Source organism: Meles meles, chromosome 18 (genome assembly GCF_922984935.1).
Source record: "Meles meles chromosome 18, mMelMel3.1 paternal haplotype, whole genome shotgun sequence".
NCBI classification, from domain to species: Eukaryota; Metazoa; Chordata; class Mammalia; order Carnivora; family Mustelidae; genus Meles; species Meles meles.
The window spans coordinates 22,224,549-22,244,775 of NC_060083.1; the positions used below are offsets into that span (position 1 = coordinate 22,224,549).

Consider the following 20,227-nt stretch of genomic DNA (forward strand, 5'->3'; position numbering starts at 1 on the left):
AATGCCATAAAACCCCATTTCTGGGATTCTGAAAAAGGAACTGTGGGAGTGGGCCGCTAGGACGTGCAAACTGCACAAGGCAGATGCAAAGTCGAAACCCATACCAATTTCCCTTGCTCCGCCCCGCAATTATCATCCAGAGTCGGGGGTGCGGCCACAGGGTGGGCGGGTCCGCGCACGCGCCGCGTCTGGGTGGGGGGGTTCCGGAAATGTGACTCTGAGGAACGAGATGGAGAAGTACGAGCGGATCCGAGTGGTGGGGAGAGGTGCCTTCGGGTGAGCCAGGGATCTGGGGAAGGAAATTGGTCGGGGAGAGGGAAAATGAGGCCCAACTCTGACAGCGAACTCGCTGCCCGCTTAGCCCCGCCCCGAGGCGTGAGCGCCCGCTTGGAGAGCCCCGCCCAGGCTTCCGGTCCCGGTCCTAGTTGGGAGACTCCGCCTCTAACGAGGTCACGCCCCCGGGCCGGCAAGCCTCTGCGCCGCCGCAGAGTTCGGTTCTTTGATTTCTGACTCAGCCATTCAACAAATACTGAGCGCTATACCCGTCAGGCTCTCGGCGCCGAATGTACAGTAAAGACCGAAAGAGGCGTGTTTTTTTCCCCTCTCGGTGCTTATAGACTGTAGTAAAATAATACAATAAACAAGATACTAAAGCAATTATTAACAAGCTGCGAACGTGGCATACACCACGAGTACTTATTTGGGGTGGTGAAGGAAAATTTCTCTTTGAGAGGTGAATTGTAAAGCCAAGACTTGAGGGATGAAAACCAGTAATCCGAAGGTGAAGGCAGAGCTTTTCAGGCAGGGGAGGCAGCATATCCTCACACGGGAAAGAATTCAGAGTATTCAAGGAACGAAAAAAAAGACTGGTGAAGTTGGAATGTAGTGGGCAAAGTAAAGAATGGTATATATATAGAGAGAGAGAGAGAGAGAATGGTATAAAGTGTGATTGTCACAGAGGACAGCTGATGGCCTAATAGGCTGAAGTAAGGAGGTTGGATTTATTCAAAGTGTAAAAGTGAAGGGGTTTAAGCAGAATGAATGGTCTTGATATGATTTGCATTTTTATTTATTTTTATTTGTTTCAAAGATTTCATTTATTGGAGGAGAGAGAGTATGTGTGAGAGAGAGAGAAGTAGGGGGCAGGGGAAGAGGGAGAGAGAGAAGCAGACTCCCTGCTGAGCAGGGAGCCCGATATGGCGCTCGTTCCAGGGTCCTGGGATCATGACCTGAGCAGAGGGGGTCCTGGGATCATGACCTGAGCAGAAGGCAGAGGCTTAACCCACTGAGCCACCCAGGTGCCCCCCCTTTTTTTAAAAGATTTTATTTATTGGGGCATCTGGGTGGCTCAGTGGGTTAAGCCTCTGCCTTCTGCTCAGGTCATGATCTCACGGTCTTGGGATCCAGCCATGCATCCTGCTCTCTGCTCAGTGGGGAGCCTGCTTCCCCCTCTTTATCTCTGCCTACCTCTCTCTTGTGATCTCTGTCTGTCAAATAAATAAAATCTTTAAAAAAAATGATTTTTTTTTTTATTTGACAAAGATACTTCAAGAGAGGGAACACAAGCAGGGGGAGTGGGAGAGGGAGAAGCAGGCTTCCCACCCAGCAGGGAGCCCGAGGGGGGACAGGATCCGAAGACTCTGGGATCACGACTGAGCCAAAGGCAGATGCTTAACGACTGAACCACCCAGGCGCCCCCAGGTGTCTGACTTTAATGGTTTTATCAGTTACTGAGATGGAAGAGCCTGAGGAAGAAAAGATTTGGGGGCAGAAATCAAAAGTTTTATTTTGAATTTGTTAAAATTTAAGATGCAGGATGCATGGGTGGCTCAGTCTGATAAGTGTCTGCCTTCACCTCAGGTTATGATCCCAGGGTCCTGGGTTCATGTGCCGAATCAGGTGCCTTGCTCACCGGGGAGCCTGCTTCTCCCTCTGCCTGCCACTCCCCCTCCTTGTACTGGTCACTCCTGTGTGTTCTGTCTCTCTGACAAATAAAATCTTTTTGAAAAATTTAGAATGCTTGCAAGCCACTCAGGTAGAAAGGCAAAGCAGGTAGTTGGATTTGTTAGTCTGGGGCTCAGAGGAGAGGTTTGAGTTGGAAATATAAATTTGATACGTTTAAATGATCCTCTTATAGTCCATTCATTCAGCAGATACTCATTGACCCCCTACTGTGTGCTAAATACTGGACTGTGCTCTGGAGATATAGTTGTGAAGGAGACTAGGAGCCCTGCTTTTATGGCCACTGACCAGAGTTGGAAGAAAATAATAGTATGAATGGCTTCCACTCATCCTCTCAATAACCCAGGGAAATTGATTCTGGTTTCCGGATGAAAATGTCATATAATCCCAAACCAGGTAAGTAATGCAAGGAGGAGCCAGGATTTGAACCCAAGCAGTTAACTCTGAAGTCTATGCACACTAAGGACGATCAAGACTAACTTCACTGTGCCCATGCTGAAACTGAGCCTCAGGTTAAATGACTTGCCCAAGGTCTCACACACAGCATTGGTGGCCAGTTCTCCCTATTCTTGAACTTGTCCTATGCATTTTAGATGACCTCTTAGTCTCCATGCCTGTTTCCCCTCTCCTAAGGAGCATCCAGCAACCAGGTCTGCCCTGCCTGACATGTGGCTGGAAGCTCAGCTGGGACCCACCCCTGTGCTCTGTGTCCCCAGGATTGTGCACCTGTGTCTGCGCAAGGCTGACCAGAAGCTGGTGATCATTAAGCAGATCCCAGTGGAGCAGATGACCAAAGAAGAGCGTCAGGCAGCCCAAAATGAGTGCCAGGTCCTCAAGCTGCTCAACCACCCCAATGTCATCGAGTACTATGAGAACTTCCTGGAGGACAAGGCACTCATGATTGCCATGGAGTATGCACCAGGTGGGCCAGCCTCCTCACATTGGCCTGGCTCCAAGGGCCCCTCTCTTCTGGGACAAGCAGACCCAGATCAGCCAGCTTCTGTCCTCAGACTGGGTTTGATGGCGGTTCACAGGTACAGGGTTGTGACACCAGGTGTGCGAGGCTGGCAGACCCTTGCCCTGTCTGCACTGTTGGTTTCTTTCTTTCTTTCTTTTTTTTCTGCTGTTGGTTTCTTAACAGGAGAGTGCCAGGCACAGGAAAAGCCTAGATCTTAGCTAGTTCCTTCCTGCTGCAGGTGGCACGCTGGCCGAGTTTATCCAGAAGCGCTGTAATTCCCTGCTGGAGGAGGAGACCATCCTACACTTCTTTGTGCAGATCCTGCTCGCCCTGCACCACGTGCACACCCATCTTATCCTGCACCGGGACCTCAAGACTCAAAACATCCTTCTCGACAAACACCGTATGGTTGTCAAGATCGGGGACTTCGGCATCTCCAAGATCCTTAGTAGCAAGAGCAAGGCCTACACGGTGCCTGGGCACAGAGGGGACCTCATGGGTGCTGGAGGGGTTTTGAGGGCCAAGGCTCACTCTGCGTCCCAACCCCCTCCCTCTCCAAGATCTTGACCCCCTGCACCCCCCACCACCACGGGCTGGGTGGTCCTGCAGGAGGAAGTGGTCTCCAGTGGGCCTTGGACAGAGCCTTCCCTCCCCTAAGCTGTAATAAGATCTGTTTCCCTCCTGCAGGTGGTAGGCACCCCGTGCTACATCTCCCCTGAACTGTGTGAGGGCAAGCCTTACAACCAGAAGAGTGACATCTGGGCCCTGGGCTGTGTCCTTTATGAACTGGCCAGCCTTAAGAGGGCCTTTGAAGCCGCGGTGAGTTATACCCCCAGAGAGAGAAGTGGGAAATATCTATGTCTATCTCCCTGCCCTAGAAGTCCTTGGCTCCAGCCACTTCTGTGTTCCTTCCCTTGTGGTGGAGTTGTTTCCCTCGTCAGACTGGGAAATTAACCCACGGCTGGGCTGTGGCTTCCCTCAGGCTTGGGTCCCCCGTTAAACTGAGGACTCCTGAGAGCAGGGCTCTCCCACCAGATTAGGGACCACCCCCCCCCCCCGCCCCGCCCCACTGCTTCCACCAAGGGCAAGACCTGAGTTCTCGCAACCAACCACCTAGGGTTTCTGAGGACATAGCTTCAGTCCCCTATCAGGAGTTCCTGTCCCTGGGAGTCCCCTCGTCAGACTGCAGGTTCTTGGTGCAAGGCTTTGACCACCCAGTTAGACCTGGAGGTGGGAGGTGCTGCCACCCAAGAGCCTGGGCCAGGCTCTGGCCAACCTCACCCTCAGTGCTTCCCCAGAACCTGCCAGCACTGGTCCTGAAGATCATGAGTGGCACCTTTGCACCAATCTCTGACCGGTACAGCCCTGAACTGCGCCAGCTTGTCCTCAGTCTGCTCAGCCTGGAGCCCTCGCAGCGGCCACCGCTCAGCCACATTATGGCGCAGCCCCTCTGCATCCGGGCCCTCCTCAACCTTCACACCGACCTGGGCAGTGTCCGCATGAGGAGGCCTGTGAGGGGAGCGGGGGTGGGGGGGGGGGGCGCTGGAGCTCTGGGAAGTGGTGTGTGGGTGTGTGTGTGTGTGTGTGTGTGTGAGAGAGTGAGAGAGAGAGAGAGAAACACGCAGTGAGAGCACAATAAGCCTGGGCAAGCCTCCATTTCTGTGTGTGTGGTGTGTTGGGAGGTGGGCAGGTGCCAGGTGCCAGGAAGGTCCGTGTCCTGAAGCCCCCATTTGACCCACAGAGCAGAGAAGCCCCTGGTCCCCGGGCCACCCATGGCCCCAGGCTGCAGCCCAGGGAGCAGGACCACCGGCCCCCGCTGCAGGGGTAAGTCAGAGCCGACCGCCAGTGCCTCCTCGACCCCAAGCAGTTCCCACCAGTGTAATAGACCTGACACGGTGTCCCGCAGGTATACCCCGGGGACCCCCACGGCCAGCCATTCCGCCACCACTGTCGTCCGTGTACGCGTGGGGCGGCGGGCTGAGCTCCCCGCTGCGGCTGCCGATGCTCAACACAGAAGTGGTCCAGGTGGCGGCGGGACGCACGCAGAAGGCGGGCGTCACGCGCTCCGGGCGCCTCATCTTGTGGGAGGTGAGCAGGCTGTTGGGTGTGGGGAGCCTGGGGTGGGGTAAGAGGGAGGAGGTCCTGAGGGGCCACTGAGGCCCCGCCCACGCCCTCCACAGGCCCCGCCCCTAGGCGCGGGAGGGGGCGCCCTCCTGCCTGGGGCCGTGGAGCAGCAGCAGCCCCAGTTCGTCTCCCGTTTCCTGGAGGGCCAGTCGGGCGTGACTATCAAGCATGTGGCCTGTGGGGACCTCTTCACGGCCTGCCTGACCGGTGAGTCCAGCAGGGGACTATCCTGGGGCATTCCACAGAGTCTGAGAAGGCCCCCCCAGAGCAGCTCCCCTCACTGGTTGTCATTTGCCCACTCATTAAAGCTTCTAGTAGTTGTCCTGCAGCAGGTGCTTTATTATTTTTTTAAGATGTATCTATTATTTTGAGAGAGAGAGAGAAAGAGTGAGAGGTGCTTTACTTACAGTCTCCTTTACCCTTCACGACAGACCTGGCAAGGTAGTTACTGTAGATTATCCTCATTTGAGGGAGGCTGAGTGACAGCCCTGGAGAGCTCAGATCTACAGCTCAGAGGCTGTCTCTTGTCCAAACTCACCCAAAGAGACACCCTTCCTGTCCTTTTCTACCTTCTGCCCCATTCTTCCAGCCTTTGCTTCCAACTTCTTTCTCCTCCAACCCATGGACTGGCCTCTCTGGAAAAACAGCCCAACCTCTCTCCCTTCTCTTTCCTCACCACCCCTCTCTGCAGACCGAGGTATCATCATGACCTTTGGCAGTGGCAGCAATGGGTGCTTAGGCCATGGCAGCCTCAATGACCTCAGCCAGGTGGGTGCTGCAGGTACTTGGGGGAGGAGGAAGTGGGAGGGTGGCAAGGAGTAGTACATCTGACAGCTGGCACCCGAGTTGGGGGCTGGGAATCCCCAGCAGCCACTGGTCCCTCTAGCTCCTGGGCTGCACCTGTTCTGAGCAACACCAGGGGAAGTACAGAAAGACCAGGCTTCCCCAGTGGTGGCAGTGCGTGCGCGCGCGCGCGTATGTGTGTGTGTTTAAGATTTTATTTATTTATTTGACAGACAGAGATCACAAGTAGGCAGAGAGGCAGGTAGAGAGAGAGAGAGGAGGAAGCAGGCTCCCTGCTGAGCAGAGAGCCCGATGTGGGGCTTGATCCCAGGACCCTGGGACCATGACCTGAGCTGAAGGCAGAGGCTTAATCCACTGAGCCGCCCAGGCGCCCCTGTGTGTGTGTTTTAAAGACACAGCTGTCTGGTGAGAATTTGCAGCCTCCAACTTCTTCATCCCTCCATGGGATGCTGAGGCCAGGCAGCAGTCCAGGCCCCTTGCCTAGTATCTCTTGCTTCCTCTTTCTCTCTCTCTAGCCCACCATTGTGGAGGCCCTGCTGGGCTATGAGATGGTGCAGGTGGCCTGTGGAGCGTCCCATGTGTTGGCCCTGTCCACTGAGCGAGAACTCTTTGCCTGGGGCCGCGGAGACGGTGGTAAGCTCTCCTCCCTGTTCAAGCCTCTAGGTTCCATCTCACAGCACCCTGACTGGGACTTGAAGAGGACTTCATACCCACCTCCCAACCCTGGCCCCTTCTCCCTCTTTTCTCTTAAGCCAATTCCATTCATTTCTTCATTCACCAAAACTTTACTGCCCATCTAGTATGAGCCCCTCCTGTGCTGGGTGCAGAGACAAGGTGAGGAGGAATCCCTTCTTTCAGGGGCTTATGATGTAGTGAGAGATCTCTTTCATCCGGCAGCCCTCTCTGGGTCAGATGTCATGCTGGGCATTGGAAACTAGAGAGGACTTACATGGGGTTTCTGTCCTCCTGGCATAGTGGGGGGAGGGATGGCTTCTCCCTACAATAAAGGACAGACAGCATCAGGGCTCCCCGCAAGGTCCAGAGATGTGGGAACCCAAGGAATGGCACGGGACATCCCTGGAAGAGACAGAGTTGGCATCTGAACAGGGCATTAAGGGGAAATAGGATTTTGGCCACAGAGGTTAGCTATTTCTGCCAGAGGGCACAGCCTTAACTCACACCGTTACCTCCTCTCCATGGCTGGTCCGCATCCTGGCATCACCAACCCTAAAACCCAAACTAGCCCCATCCTGGTTTCTCCTTGTAGGCCGGCTGGGACTGGGTACCAGGGAGTCTCACAGCTGCCCCCAGCAGGTGTCCATGCCCCCAGGACAGGAAGCCCAGCGGGTGATATGTGGCATTGACTCTTCTATGATCCTCACTGTCCCGGGCCGAGCCCTGGCCTGTGGGAGTAACAGGTAAATGGGTCCAGGGGCATGACTAGACTGCCCTCCCCCTCCCTGGCTGCTAATGCTCCATCCATCATTGCCTACCTTCCACCCAGGGTCCGAGCTGAGGGTGGGGCTGAGCACACTGCTGGGTTCAACCCAGGGTGGGAACTGTCCTCTGGGAACCCGCCCTGGCACACATGGGTGGGGTCAGGAGGGTCTGTGCAAACCGCCAGTCGGACTTGGCTTCTGGTTTTACCTTCAGGTTCAACAAGCTGGGCCTGGACTCCCTGTCCCTGGGGGAGGAGCCTGCCCCCCACCAGCAGGTGGAGGAGGCCCTGAGCTTCACACCACTAGGCTCTGCACCCCTTGACCAGGAGCCCCTGCTCAGTGTGGACCTGGGCACTGCTCACTCAGCTGCCGTGACTGGTGAGTAGGACCCAGGCCTGGGAGGCCATGGGTGGACTCCCCCGGCCTCCTCAGGATCTCAGCTGAGACAGCCCCTCTCCTCTCCTCTTTCCTCCCCTACAGCCTCTGGCGACTGCTACACTTTCGGCAGCAATCAGCATGGGCAGTTGGGTACCCATGCCCGCCGGGTCAGCAGGGCACCTTGTCAAGTCCAAGGCCTGCAGAACATCAAGATAGCAATGGTGGCCTGCGGGGATGCCTTCACTGTAGCCATCGGGACAGGTGATTGATCCGTGGGCACTGGGGGGCCAGATAGGGGTGCTGGCAGGCCCATGGGCAGTGGGGGTGGGGGTGGTATCCCGCTCAGGGCTGCTGAACCTCCTCTTGGGGCTAGATGGATGGAGGGTAGCTGCTTGCTAAGCCGTGTCCTCTTCTTCCCGTCCTTGGGATTCTCTTTGGCAGAAGGTGAAGTATACTCTTGGGGGAAAGGGGCCCGAGGTCGACTAGGAAGACGGGATGAGGATGCTGGACTCCCTCGGCCAGTGCAGCTGCAGGAGACACATCCCTACACAGTGACGTCTGTGTCCTGTTGCCATGGAAACACTCTCCTGGCTGTGCGCCGTGAGTTGTTACCTTTTCCCACCTCACCTCCACAAGGTTTAATCCAGCGGTGGGGGCCCTGCCCACCCTCCCGTCCCCCAGTGGTCACGGCCCAAAGCACTAAGAGCATGTTAAGCCCCTAGATAAATGAAAGCAGAAGCTGTTGGGTAAGACAGCTGCCTGCCTGGTGAGGGCAAGGGAGTCTACTTCTTGGGCCTCACTTGAAGGACTGTTCCCAGTCCTTCCCAGGGCCCAAAGGCATTCTTTCTCCTACCCCCAGTCCAGTTTAGTTTGAACCTCTGTTTCTGGCCGGTCAAGGTCCAGAGTCCAGGGCCCAGTGGCTGTGGGAGTGGGAGCAAAGGTGGGTATCCCTTGCTGCCCTGCCCTCTGGGTGTCTGTCTGCAGGGGTTTCTCTGCGCTCTGGGTGTCTGCAGGGGTTTCTCATTTGCACCTCCAGCGGTCACAGATGAGCCCATCCCACCGTGAGGTATCTAGATACACTCCTGGACCACCCGATATTGCTGCTCCTTGGAACCTGCTTGAAAACTGCAGACGCTTGCAGAGGACTGTCCCCACCAGCCCCCTGGAGCGTCCTCAGTGCCGGAGAAGAACCAGCGAAGCGGCCCCTCTCCTTCGGCCCTGGATCCGGAAACCCCAATCCACCCCATTCCCCCAACATCTCTCTTTTCTCTTCCCACCCCTTTTAAGTTGGTGTCCCCAGGGTCCAGCCTGGCTAGGGTCGGAAACCAGACCCAGCCTTCCCAAGCAGGGTGGTCTCCAGAGTCTTGGCAGAAAAAAGCTGGAGGCAGCTGTGGCTCCCCCAGACCCTGCCCTCTACCCCCAGCACAATTAGAGAATAAGTCGCTGGTGCCCCCTGGGAGAGCAGCTCAGTGCTTTGGAGCAGGGCAAGCCCCATCCTGCCTGGACTGGCCATTCTGGCCGCCTGGCTTCCACATTGCTCAGAGATCTGGAGGCACAGAACTTTTGAGTGGACTGGGAGTGCATCTGCAAGGGCACCAAAGTGTCCACTGCAGAATGGGGGTCCCTGCCGAAGGTTGCCCCTCCACCCACGCCATTCCCCCAAAGCAGGTTGGGAGAAAGGGTAACTGGCTGGGCCAGACCAGTTTTCCAGATGACTGGGAAATGGCGCCAATAAAAACATCAACTGCCTGCCCCAATGTGATCTCTTCGGGGATGGGGGTGGAGACCCGACACCCCAGGGCTGGGCAAGGCCGAGGTCCAGGGAGGAATGTGGGCGCAGCCTGAGGCTGGGGCCGAGGTTTCTCTGGCCCGGCACCCAGCTAGGCTTCCCTCCGCCAGCCGAGCTCCCCAGATCTGGTTGCCAGGCTTCGGCTGCCTAGCACCTGCAAGCTGGAGTCCCCGGCCCCGGGGCGACACGTGGCCCCCCCGAGACCGAGGTGTTGACGCCGGAGAAGCGAACCTTTGTGGTGCGGCCCAGCCTAGCCGCCGGGGCCCTGCACCCCATCCACCGTCAGGAAACCCCCAGCCCCGGGGAGAAGCGAAGCAGCCACGACCGCTCTTCCGAAAGGGAGAGAGGAGGAGCCCGCGCTCGGTGGAGGGCGCCAGGCGGGCGGTCCGCCAACCCCGAAGCCGCGAGCCGGCGAGGTGGGTGGGAGCCGGGTGCGGAGGGCGCTAGGACCCGCGGGCGCGGCTCCACCCCCTCTTCCGGCGGGCGGGCTCGCGGGCTCGGGGGCTGGGCGCAGGCCGCGGCCGCCAGTCGGCGCCGCTCGGAGCCGGGAGCGCGGCCGGAGCGAGGCGCGGGCTGTGGGGCCGCCCCGTGCCCGGCCCCGCTCGCCCGTGCCCGCCGCCCGCCCGCCATGCCCGGCTTCGACTACAAGTTCCTTGAGAAGCCCAAGCGGCGGCTGCTGTGCCCGCTGTGCGGGAAGCCCATGCGCGAACCGGTCCAGGTTTCTACCTGCGGCCACCGCTTCTGCGACACCTGCCTGCAGGAGTTCCTCAGGTGCGGGCCCGGGGTGGGGAGCGGGGAACGGCCGTGGCCGTGGCCGTGGCGAGGGGGGACGGAGCGTGGGGAGGGGCCCAGGCGGGAGGCACGCCGGGCCTTTGTCTGCGCCGCGGCTCTCTGACCTCAGGGGCGCCCACCGTGACGTCACGGGGCGGCGGTGACGTCAGGCCCCGAGGGAGGACCCCAGGCACTAATGCGAAGGGTCCTGGGGCCCTGGGGAAGAATTCCGTGCCTGCGGGCGGGGTGGAGGTGGGGGAAAACGCCCTTCCTGACCCGTGGCAGGCCCTCCCCCTCACCTGAAAGCCGGAGCGGCCGCATCCTTGAACTTTGAATCCGCAGGGGAAGAGGAGGACAGAACCGTCGGTCCCGCACAGGGCCTTAAGCCTCTCGGGTTTCCGCCCATCTAACCTCCTCTGAGCTAAGAGCAATCCGAGAGCGGCAGCTATTGTTCTCCCATTTCACAGATGGTGAAACAAGAGATTCAAAGAAAGGCTGCGACTTGCCCACGGTGACACAGTTCCTTCAAGGCTTAAGTGGGATTAAGCCCGGGCTGCTTTTGGTCGCACAATAGAGGGAGAACTGTGACGCTACAGATCGCCCCTGAAGCCGTGGAACCGTTCGGGTGTCCCTCCTCGTCCCTGGGGATCCTGAGTACCGAGGGTGGTCTGTAAATCGTGAGGGAGGGGGGCGCATCCTGGGTGTAACTGAACTAGGGATCCAGGTGGCCCCTTGGCTCTGGGCCTCTGTTGAGTTCTGGGCGCTCTGCCGTGTCGCGAATCTAAACTCCTTTGCTGGGAACTGTTCAGGCCCGGGTGTGGGGAGGCGAGATGAGGGAGCCCCCACTCCTGGGGAAGGTCGTGCCCCAGGAGCACAGGGGAAAGCTGGGTCAGCCACTGCCGCCTGTCTGGACGCTGTTTGGTGAGGTGAGCTAGGGGCGCAGACAGCATTTCTGGGGCTCCTGCCTTCAGTGCTCCCCGCTCCCTCTCTCAGCCCTCCGCAGCCCCTCGCTGGCGGAAATCTCAGCAGGCCCTTTGTTTTCAGTTCCCCCCAGTCTGGGCCGGCTCCTGCCCTCACATATGCTCCTGCGAGAGCTGCGGTGCTGCCTGCCCCCTCCTCCTTTTCCCTCACCCTCCTCCCTCCTCCCTGCAGTGTACACACATACTCCCCTACAGACACACAGTCCCATTGTCTTCTGCGGTGCCCTTCCCCGGCCCTCTGGTTTCCAGATGAGGCCAGCTGAGCCCCTGCCTCCACCCCCAGCCGACCCACCCTTACAGCCTCTGAGGGAGCAGGGGAGGGGGCTGTCAGGCCATTTCCCTCCACCACCTCCTCTGCCCCTTTCTCCAGCTTCTGCCCCTCCCCCTCCCGGAAATCCCCTCTTCCTCTCCCACTGCACCCTCCCCCCATCCTGTTTTCTCCCCTGGGCCTGGGCCTCCACTGCACAGCCTGGAGCTGTCTGGGCCCCTCTCCTTCTCCCCTCCCCAGCTCTTGAGCTGTGCAGCTGAGGCCCCCGAAGGACAGAAGTGGTTGAACAGGCTCTGTCCCTCACCACCACCCCCTACCCTACCAGGGTGTCCATAACCCTGGCGGAACCTTTGTCCTGGCTGGGCCCCAAGCTGCTCCTGCTAATCTTCTGCCTGAAGACTGGGGACTTGCCTCAGTCCCCTCCCTGTCTCCCAGACCACTAAATCAGCACATTCCTGAAGCAGCCAAACAGACCCCTCCCCCCCCCATGGCCCACCCCTCTTTCCCCATTCCTGCCTGGGCTATTGCTCAGGTTGTTCCAGGAGGGCTGGCTGCCTTATGGGCATGGGCGCACCTCTTCAGTACCCGGACGTGTATTGTTCTTGGCATTGTGGCATGACCCGTGGTGGTAGTGGGGTCGGGGGAGGTGGGTGCTAGAAATCTTTAAAGCACCTGGGGCCTGAACTCCCCAGGTCCTACTAAGCATCATGGACGGGCTGCCATGTGGCTTCCTCTTCCGCCTTGGTTTCTGCCTCCCACCTGCTTGACTCAGATCTGCCGGGAATGCCATGCCTGAGGGCCTTGGGTCCTACTGGGTGAGCCCTTGCCCTGCCTAGGCCACGCCAGATGTGTGTGACTGGCCCTGGCCAGGGTCAGCAAGGCCATGTTGGTGGAAGCAGGTGTGCCAGCAGGTTTCTTGGTGCTGACCTCCCAGTGGGGATTAGTGCAAGGTCAGAAAGCTTTCAGAGCTTGCCTTTAGGTGGCCAGAGTCTTGGCCCAGCTTGTCTGGAGGGTTTTTCTTGCCCCAGCCCCTTGTGTGTGTACAGCGTAGTAGAACCTGTCTGAACTGTCTGAAGATGTCCAGGTGCTGCTTTACCTCGAGTCTCAGTTCTTTCATCTGCAAAATGGGGGCATGCAGCCCTTTCCCAGAGGAAGGTGGTTAGGACTGGATAGGAGTGTAAACACTGCCTGAGGGTGAGACTCTAGTCTTTGCTCTAGAAGACACACCCTCACTGGAGGAGGAAAGGGACGGGGTAAAGTGGCCAGAAACTGACCTTTGCCCTGGGTTCTTGGACAAGAATCCTAAGGGGGGCTGAGGTGCCCTGCCACTTGATTTCAGCCCATCGCTGCCCACCTGCCCACCCCCCCCTTCCCCGCACCGGGGCCCCCAGCCAGTGAAAACTAACGGGTGGAGGGCAGGTGTCCCTTGCTTTTCCAGTCCAGCCGCCCTCCTGGGTGAGGGGGGGAGGGATACCAGCTGCCACCTGTTGGCCAAATGCTCTCAGAGGCAGCTGTCTGCCTCCAGTGGGCCCAGAACCCCTCTCCTCAGGACAAGAGCTGGGATCTGGGGTCTTGGCTGAGAGCAGGTCTGGTGAGGGAGGGAGGGTACCCTGGTTGAGGGGGTGGGGCCTGGGTTCTTCCTTCCCTCAGCTGGATCCTGACCCTATCCCCTCCCCCTTCACAGTGAAGGAGTCTTCAAATGCCCTGAGGACCAGCTTCCTTTGGACTATGCCAAGGTGAGCCCACAGTGCCAGGCGGGGGCCCAGGTTACAGGGTTTTGCCCTTGGTGGAGGCTGGAGCTGTTAGCAGCCAGTTGGCTCAGGGCCAGTGTCAACCCAGTGCTGTGGAATCTTGTGCCCCCACGAAGGTGGCCTCTTCCCTCCCACCGGGCCAGTTTGCAAATGAGGCCAGTGTTTGCCCTGGAGGGCCGGCACAATGCCCAGCCTGTGGGGGTGCACAGAGCTGCTCTGTGCCCGAAAGGAGTGCTCCCCTCCCCTTCGGGTGGCAAGCCAGACCCGCAGCTGATGGCCAGGACCCCTCTACCAGGAGGAAGGAAGTAGAGGATGGGGGCTGCCTGGACCTGAGCAGGCCGATTGGTTGCCCCTCCGAAGGGAGTATCATGTACAGGCACGCTGGGGACCCTGGTGTCCAGCTTTGGGGCAGACACCACCTGTGCCTTTTATTGCGGGGCACAGAGGGGACTATAGATCAGGACAGCGTGCTCCTGATGCTCAGGTAGAGCTAGCCTGGCCAGGGTGGGGTGGGGTGGTGGTGACTGGGGACTGGAGCAGCCTCTGACCCTGGCCGGTTCTTCCCCATCCACTCAGATCTACCCGGACCCCGAGCTGGAGGTGCAGGTGTTGGGCCTGGCCATCCGCTGTATCCACAGCGAGGAGGGTTGCCGCTGGAGCGGGCCGCTGCGGCACCTGCAGGTGAGTCCCCGGCGGGGAGGGAGGGATGAGTCCTTTCCCGGCGGGCGCTCACCGCCTCCTTTCCCACCAGAGCCACCTGAATGCATGCAGCTTCAATGTCATCCCCTGCCCCAACCGCTGCCCCACGAAGCTGAGCCGCCGGGACCTGCCTGCCCACTTGCAGCACGACTGCCCCAAGCGGCGCCTCAAGTGCGAGTTCTGTGGCTGCGACTTCAGTGGGGAGGCCTTCGAGGTAAGCAGGGGCGGGGGGGCCTGGCTGAGGGGTGTGGTTGAGCGGGGCACCCTTAACTTGGGGCCCGGGGCACCTCCGCAGAGCCACGAAGGCGTGTGCCCTCAGGAGAGCGTGTACTGTGAGAACAAGTGCGGCGCCCGTATGATGCGGCGCCTGCTGGCCCAGCACGCCGCCTCCGAGTGCCCCAAGCGCACCCAGCCTTGCACCTACTGCACCAAGGAGTTCGTCTTTGACACCATCCAGGTGAGGCCCTTTCCGGGTGGCAGGTGAAGGATGGGGAGTGGGGAGTCAGGCTGCTGACCTCTGTCCTTCTACCTCTGCGGCCCTAGAGCCACCAGTACCAGTGTCCGCGCTTGCCCGTACCCTGCCCCAACCAGTGCGGCGTGGGCTCGGTGGCGCGGGAGGACCTGCCTGGCCACCTGAAGGAGAGCTGCAGCACGGCGCTGGTGCTGTGTCCGTTCAAGGACTCCGGTTGCAAGCACAGGGTGAGCTGTCCCCCCCCCCCCCGCGCCTGCTTTTCCCGCCAGCCCCCTTCTTGGCCCTCCGTGGCCCCTGCTGTGCTGCTCGGAAGCCTTTGGTCCTTCCCTGTGCCGGCGGCCACTGCCGGGCTCTGTCATTCCCGTTCAGAGTTGGGGCCCTGGCCCTGGCCCCCTCTCTCCCCGGGGCCAGCGCCTACTAAGAACTGTCTTCCCTTCCTCACCCCCCCACCCCTGGCCCTGGGCTTTGCCCACAGTGCCCTAAGTTGGCGATGGCCCGACACGTGGAGGAGAGCGTGAAGCCGCACCTTGCCATGATGTGCGCCCTGGTGAGCCGGCAGCGGCAGGAGCTGCAGGAGCTGCGGCGGGAGCTGGAGGAGCTGTCAGTGGGCAGTGACGGCGTGCTCATCTGGAAGATCGGCAGCTACGGACGGCGGCTTCAGGAAGCCAAAGCTAAGCCCAACCTCGAGTGCTTCAGTCCAGCCTTCTACACGCACAAGTATGGCTACAAGCTGCAGGTGTCTGCGTTCCTCAATGGCAATGGCAGCGGTGAGGGCACACACCTCTCGCTCTACATCCGCGTGCTGCCAGGTGCCTTTGACAATCTCCTCGAGTGGCCGTTTGCCCGCCGGGTCACCTTCTCCCTGCTGGATCAGAGCGACCCTGGGCTGGCCAAGCCACAGCACGTCACTGAGACCTTTCACCCCGACCCAAACTGGAAGAATTTCCAAAAACCGGGCACTTGGCGGGGCTCCCTGGATGAGAGCTCTCTGGGCTTTGGTTATCCCAAGTTCATCTCCCACCAGGATATCCGTAAGCGAAACTACGTGCGGGATGATGCCGTGTTCATCCGTGCCTCTGTTGAATTGCCCCGAAAGATCCTCAGCTGAGCGCAGACGGGGCTCCCGGAGAAAGGGAGGGGGGACTGTGACCTCAGTCAGGAACTGGCTGGTTCCAGAGAGGGGGCCGGACCCCCTTTCAGCCTCTTCTGCTGCCTGGGTTCTATTCCCTTGTTCCCCCTCCCGCCTTCCCTACCACCCTCAGGTGCCTCCTATTGGTGCTTCAGCCCTGGCCCCTGGAGGGGAGCCAGTCTTGGGGTCATCAAGGGCTTGGAAACAAGAGATCCCAGGGTCTTTCTCCTCTCCTGGGCAGGGAAGAAAGACATGCCTTGGTGCCGGTCACACTCTACCCGGGACTGAGGTGCCTGCTGGTGCTATGTCCCAAGAGCCATAGTCAGGGGGTGGGAGGTGGGAGAGGGAGGGGTAGTTAAGAGTCTGTCTTGAGATCTGATTTCTCTTCCCCTTTCCCCAGCTGTGCCTCCTCTGGTTATTTATTTACTTAGTCCCAGGGGGGCACGGCAGGGGAGCCCTGGTTTTTAATAAATCTTGAATTGTATTTATTAACTTGGTTCCAGCCTGACTTATCTGGGATGGTTAGGGCCCTGGAAGGCTGGCCGAACTGTGAAGGCACAGGGCCAAAGTAGGGCTGCTGCTCGCCTCTCTGCCCTGTTGGGTCGCCCTCTGCTGGACGACAGGAGAGCTGCATCAGGCTTTAGGAAGGCAGTTGCCTGCTGCTGCCGTCTGGTGGGTGAATGGGGGAAGTGCAGGCTCTGGACCTTTTTTTTCCCCTTTTTTTTTTTCTTTAAAGCCTGGAGTCCCTGATTCATACTCCACCAGACTAGTGTTTCTGCCTTAGGTAGGTCTTTCTTGGTCTAGTGACAGTAGCTATCATGTGGCAGACACTGCAAAGGCTTTACATGCATGACTTTAATACGATAGGCAAATGAAGTCGCTTTTATCACCGTCATCAAAGAAGCCATGTCAGCCAGCTGTAGTGAAGACTTGGTAAGATGGTGCTTGTTTCCAGCACTAAGTATGTGCTGGACAGAATGGTCATCCAGTTCCAAAGCCCATCCCATACTCAGGGCCTAGGCAGAGCCAAAGGCCTTTTGGTTTTCTCATCCGTATTTACTCTCCATACAGGCCTCAGTGAGTGCGATTATCCACATTTGGCTGATTAAATAGGCACAGAGGCATGAACTGACTGTCGGTGCTCTTTCAGCTGGTTTGGGACAGGGCCTGGATTCTGTTTGAAGCTCTAGCAATCCCTGGTAGAATAGCTCCCTCCAATTTTGGCAGTAGGGTTGGTTTGGATCCTTGCTGTGCTTGCTTTTTGCCAAGTTGCTCAGCTACATGGGGTATCGTTAGTCTTATGGTAAGATGGGAGTACTCCTGTTCCCTAGACTTGTAAACTGTACGATTAATCAGCATCAAGTCCCTTACTCTTCTGTCTTGGCCCCGGGAAGAGGACCTGTGTGTGGCAGCTATTACCTAGTAGGGGAAGGTTCAAGGCTGGAGTTTTTGCCTTCACTCTCCCACATACAGGCCCAGATGAAAAGAGCCCTTGTTAGGCAACAGGACGGTCTGAAATGCCGGCCTGGGGAACTAACCACCACCTTACCCTTCAAAGGGCCAAATTCAATGACCTAGGCGGGGATGGGGCCCTGCCTGCCTTGCTGAGAAAGGGAAGACCACCTCTTCCCCAAATAAACCATCTCAGTACAGTGACATCTGGAAGCTTGGAGGGAAAAGCATGGGCTCTAGCCTGGGCTCTGCGGCTCCTCCCTTAGGTAGGAAGTGGAACCTCCCATCTAGCCTCAGTCTTCCCTTGGGCTTCCTCTGCTGGCAGGGCTGCTATGCACCACTCCAGGGGGCGTATTCACAGGGGAAGGTTGAAGGGAGGCTCCTAGAGTTGTGCAACAGTAGCTGTCACGGTCGGCCCCAGACCCCAGATCTCATCCAAGTGCGGTCACAGGCAGGCAGAATTGGTTTGTGAAACTCTGGCCAGGTTATGCACCAGAAGGCAAGCTGGACTCTGCAAACACCTGCCCAAAGAGGCCAGACAGAACTGGGCTCCCCTTGGTCCACTCTAGCTGTGTGACTTTAGGCTCACTGCAAATGTTTGACCCAAGTAGAAGGTGGCTGGCTTTCACAGGGATGGCATGGAGTAAAGGAGGCAAAGCGCCTTCTCTGAAGGGCACCACAGAGACTGGCATGTTCAGAAAGGAACTGGACTTGCACAACTCCATCAGTATTCCTAGAGGCCGCTTCCCGTGTTATGGATCACTGCACCTATTACCGCCACCAGTCAGAGGCCCTAAGAACTTCCAAAGTGTTGGAGGTAGGGGTGCCTGGGTGGCTTGGTGGGTTAAGCTTCTGCCTTTGGTTCAGGCCATGATCCCAGGGCTCTGGGATTGAGTCCCACCTCGGGCTCCCTGCTCAGCAGGAGTTTGTTTCTCCCTCCCTCTCTCAAATAAAATCCTTAGAACAAAAAACAAAGGAGGGCAGGGGGAGGGGCTTAGTCTTCAGTTGGCTCATGAGCAAACCAGATCCCTTTTTCAATGGTCCTTGAAGTACGAGAGATCGCACACTCAGCCGGCAGGGCAGAACAGAGCTGCAAACCGACTCGACCAGGGTGAGGCCTGGCAGTGGCTGTGGGCCACCCCCTCGGGCTTCTGAGGGATAAACACTATATGGCTCCCTTCAAAAATGAGAACTGGCTTCCCTTCTGGAAGTCAGACATGTCAGAAACCATTACAAGAAAAATCACCTCAAACATTCACAGCATTCAACGAATAGGACAAGATCAGAAGGTGAGTTTTTCCTTTTTACTGGTTTATAATAATCTTAAAAACCCCATCACACCCATATACCACCACAGGTGAGAAGATGAGGGACATGGAGAATGAATGCTACAGTATGTGGACAGCGTAGGGAATCAGGTATTCCCTAAGGGCAGTGTGGGATGGAGGCAGGGAGCGTGGATAGGAGGCCCTGGCTTGGACCCTTATTGCTGGTTGGGATTGGCTGGCGGGGGTGGGGGGCCCAGGGTGAACTAGGAAACATCTCACACCAAAGGCAAGGGCAGTTGGGGGGGGTGGGGGTTTGGGGGGGTCACAGTACATTTTCCATGCAGACCAGGGATGGGAGTGAGAGTTCAGAGAGTTGCACCCCGACACAGGAAGAGATTTGAGGGTTTGAGGTTTGATTTAAAGCCCCCAAGTTGGTGTCTGGTCCAATTTCCTAAGATGGCAGCTCACCTTTCGGGGAGAGGCATTGGAAAAAATTAATGGCAAAAATACCTGGTTTGGAGATCAAGCAAAGGATAAGGGGAGACAGTGGCGCTCTTTAAATGTAATTCCAAAAAACAAGAACCAGAATGGAGCCCTGGGTGAGACAGTGGCCAACGCCTTGGGGGGCTGACCCTGAACCAGAAGCTGCAGGTGCCCCCCCTCCCCCCACATACACATAAGGGCTCAGGGACCGGGAGGTACCAGTGTTCACAGACGGCAGGGAAATCAGGAACAATAAATTAGGACTTCATGTTGCTATCATTTGGCATAACACAATCAGGCATTTTTTTCTTTTTTTTCTTTTTAAATATAAGGCAACTTGCCAACACATAATTTAAAAACTGGTCTTCAGTCACATTGCTTCAGATCACTAGAGAATTTCTGGCTAAAAAGCAGTGGATAGTATAGTAAACAAAACCCCAAATCTTAAATAACATCAGCTCACATTCCCCAGAGACAAGAGGAAAGGTAAGGGCTTATTTGGTTTAAAAAAAAAAAAAAAAAGAGTCCAACTACATATCTTTAACAGAAAGGTGCAAAAAATTACGAAACATGTTCTAAATTTAAAGTTATAGAAAAGTCTTAAATTTCTAGCCAACTATTTGCCACTTGGGGATGAGACAACGCTGAGCATGGGGTGAAGGATGGGCACGTGAAGGGCGGGCAAGGGCAGGAGGGGCTGTTTCCCACAGAGGTCCGCCTCCAGCTGTTAGAACCATGCTCATTTGGTAAAGGAAGAATTCAAAGAGCTTAAGGCTTTGTGTTTTTTTTCTTTCTTTCTTTCTTCACTAAACTGAGGGGCTGTGAAAGGAGGTGACGAAAAGGTAAATGTACCTGTGAGGCCGCTCACACGCTACTCAAACCCACACCACATTCACACAGAAACAGGACATTTAAAACTTACAGTGTAGAGCAATATTCTTAGCCAGTGTAAAGAGAACCAAATGCATTGTAACTTTTTTTGGGGGGGGGGGGTGTTTTTAATTCTGAACTCCAATGTGATCACCCTTTACCTACTTAGTTCAACATCCAGTTTTGTTTTGCTTGGTTTCTAGGGGGACACGGGGGATGGGAGCAGCAGGTGATTAAGGAGAGACAACAGTGAGAAAGGGATTTTGGCTGCACTGAATGGTCACTTCCACCTTATTACCTTTCTCTAGGACTGGAAGGTGGGGGGGGGGGGGGGGCGGATGGTCAGGAACTAAGATACCAGCACAAAGATCTTCCCATGCCTCAAGGCTAAGGCCAAGTGCCTGCAGGGTGCCCCTGAGGAGTGTAGCAAGGACAAGTGCAGTGGCTCTGGAATCAAAGTAGGTGTACAACGAAGCCCTGAGGAATGGAGAGGGGTGAGAGGAGGTGAAGACTGGTCAGTTTTGATTGGAGATCTTTGGGTGAATAAGGAATTAGCTTCCAGAGCACTTGGGAAGTCTGGCTTCTTAGTCCCAAAGAGACAGAGACAGACAGGGAGTGACCAAGCTGAAG

General features: G+C 57.2%; 2 protein-coding genes across 8 annotated transcripts; both read left to right on the forward strand.

Annotated features, from left to right (window-relative positions):
• The first annotated feature begins 210 nt into the window (after nucleotides 1–210).
• NEK8 (NIMA related kinase 8) lies at nucleotides 211–9,440 on the forward strand. Of its 7 annotated transcripts, none has more exons than XM_045985695.1 (16): nucleotides 211–276; nucleotides 2,679–2,884; nucleotides 3,159–3,391; nucleotides 3,608–3,739; nucleotides 4,219–4,427; nucleotides 4,662–4,744; nucleotides 4,827–5,008; nucleotides 5,101–5,251; nucleotides 5,736–5,812; nucleotides 6,364–6,481; nucleotides 7,179–7,266; nucleotides 7,502–7,665; nucleotides 7,768–7,926; nucleotides 8,107–8,265; nucleotides 8,525–8,605; nucleotides 8,679–9,440. In XM_045985695.1, the coding sequence occupies exons 1-16, from the start codon at nucleotides 230–232 to the stop codon at nucleotides 9,095–9,097; spliced, it is 2,508 nt and encodes an 835-aa protein (XP_045841651.1). In that variant the 5' UTR covers nucleotides 211–229; the 3' UTR covers nucleotides 9,098–9,440. The 7 variants fall into 7 exon arrangements, with proteins under 7 accessions (XP_045841651.1, XP_045841650.1, XP_045841652.1 ...); XM_045985694.1 differs by having other exon boundaries at nucleotides 7,116–7,266; nucleotides 8,679–9,438; XM_045985697.1 differs by lacking the exon at nucleotides 211–276 and adding an exon at nucleotides 2,251–2,358 and having other exon boundaries at nucleotides 7,116–7,266; nucleotides 8,679–9,437.
• Nucleotides 9,441–9,902: 462 nt separating this feature from the next.
• On the forward strand, nucleotides 9,903–16,016 carry TRAF4 (TNF receptor associated factor 4). Its single transcript, XM_045985702.1, has 7 exons — nucleotides 9,903–10,225; nucleotides 13,158–13,209; nucleotides 13,801–13,905; nucleotides 13,976–14,137; nucleotides 14,219–14,380; nucleotides 14,467–14,622; nucleotides 14,871–16,016. The coding sequence occupies exons 1-7, from the start codon at nucleotides 10,083–10,085 to the stop codon at nucleotides 15,501–15,503; spliced, it is 1,413 nt and encodes a 470-aa protein (XP_045841658.1). The 5' UTR covers nucleotides 9,903–10,082; the 3' UTR covers nucleotides 15,504–16,016.
• Nucleotides 16,017–20,227: the final 4,211 nt, after the last annotated feature.

Coding starts and splice junctions, on each gene's coding strand:
- NEK8 (XM_045985694.1), top strand. CDS start 230: ATGGAGAAGTACGAGCGGATCCGAGTGGTGGGGAGAGGTGCCTTCGG. Junction 5,813..6,363: donor GCCTCAATGACCTCAGCCAG/GTGGGTGCTGCA, acceptor CTCTCTCTCTAG/CCCACCATTGTGGAGGCCCT. Junction 7,666..7,767: donor TCACTCAGCTGCCGTGACTG/GTGAGTAGGACC, acceptor CCTCCCCTACAG/CCTCTGGCGACTGCTACACT.
- TRAF4 (XM_045985702.1), top strand. CDS start 10,083: ATGCCCGGCTTCGACTACAAGTTCCTTGAGAAGCCCAAGCGGCGGCTG. Junction 14,138..14,218: donor TCAGTGGGGAGGCCTTCGAG/GTAAGCAGGGGC, acceptor GCACCTCCGCAG/AGCCACGAAGGCGTGTGCCC. Junction 14,623..14,870: donor ACTCCGGTTGCAAGCACAGG/GTGAGCTGTCCC, acceptor CTTTGCCCACAG/TGCCCTAAGTTGGCGATGGC.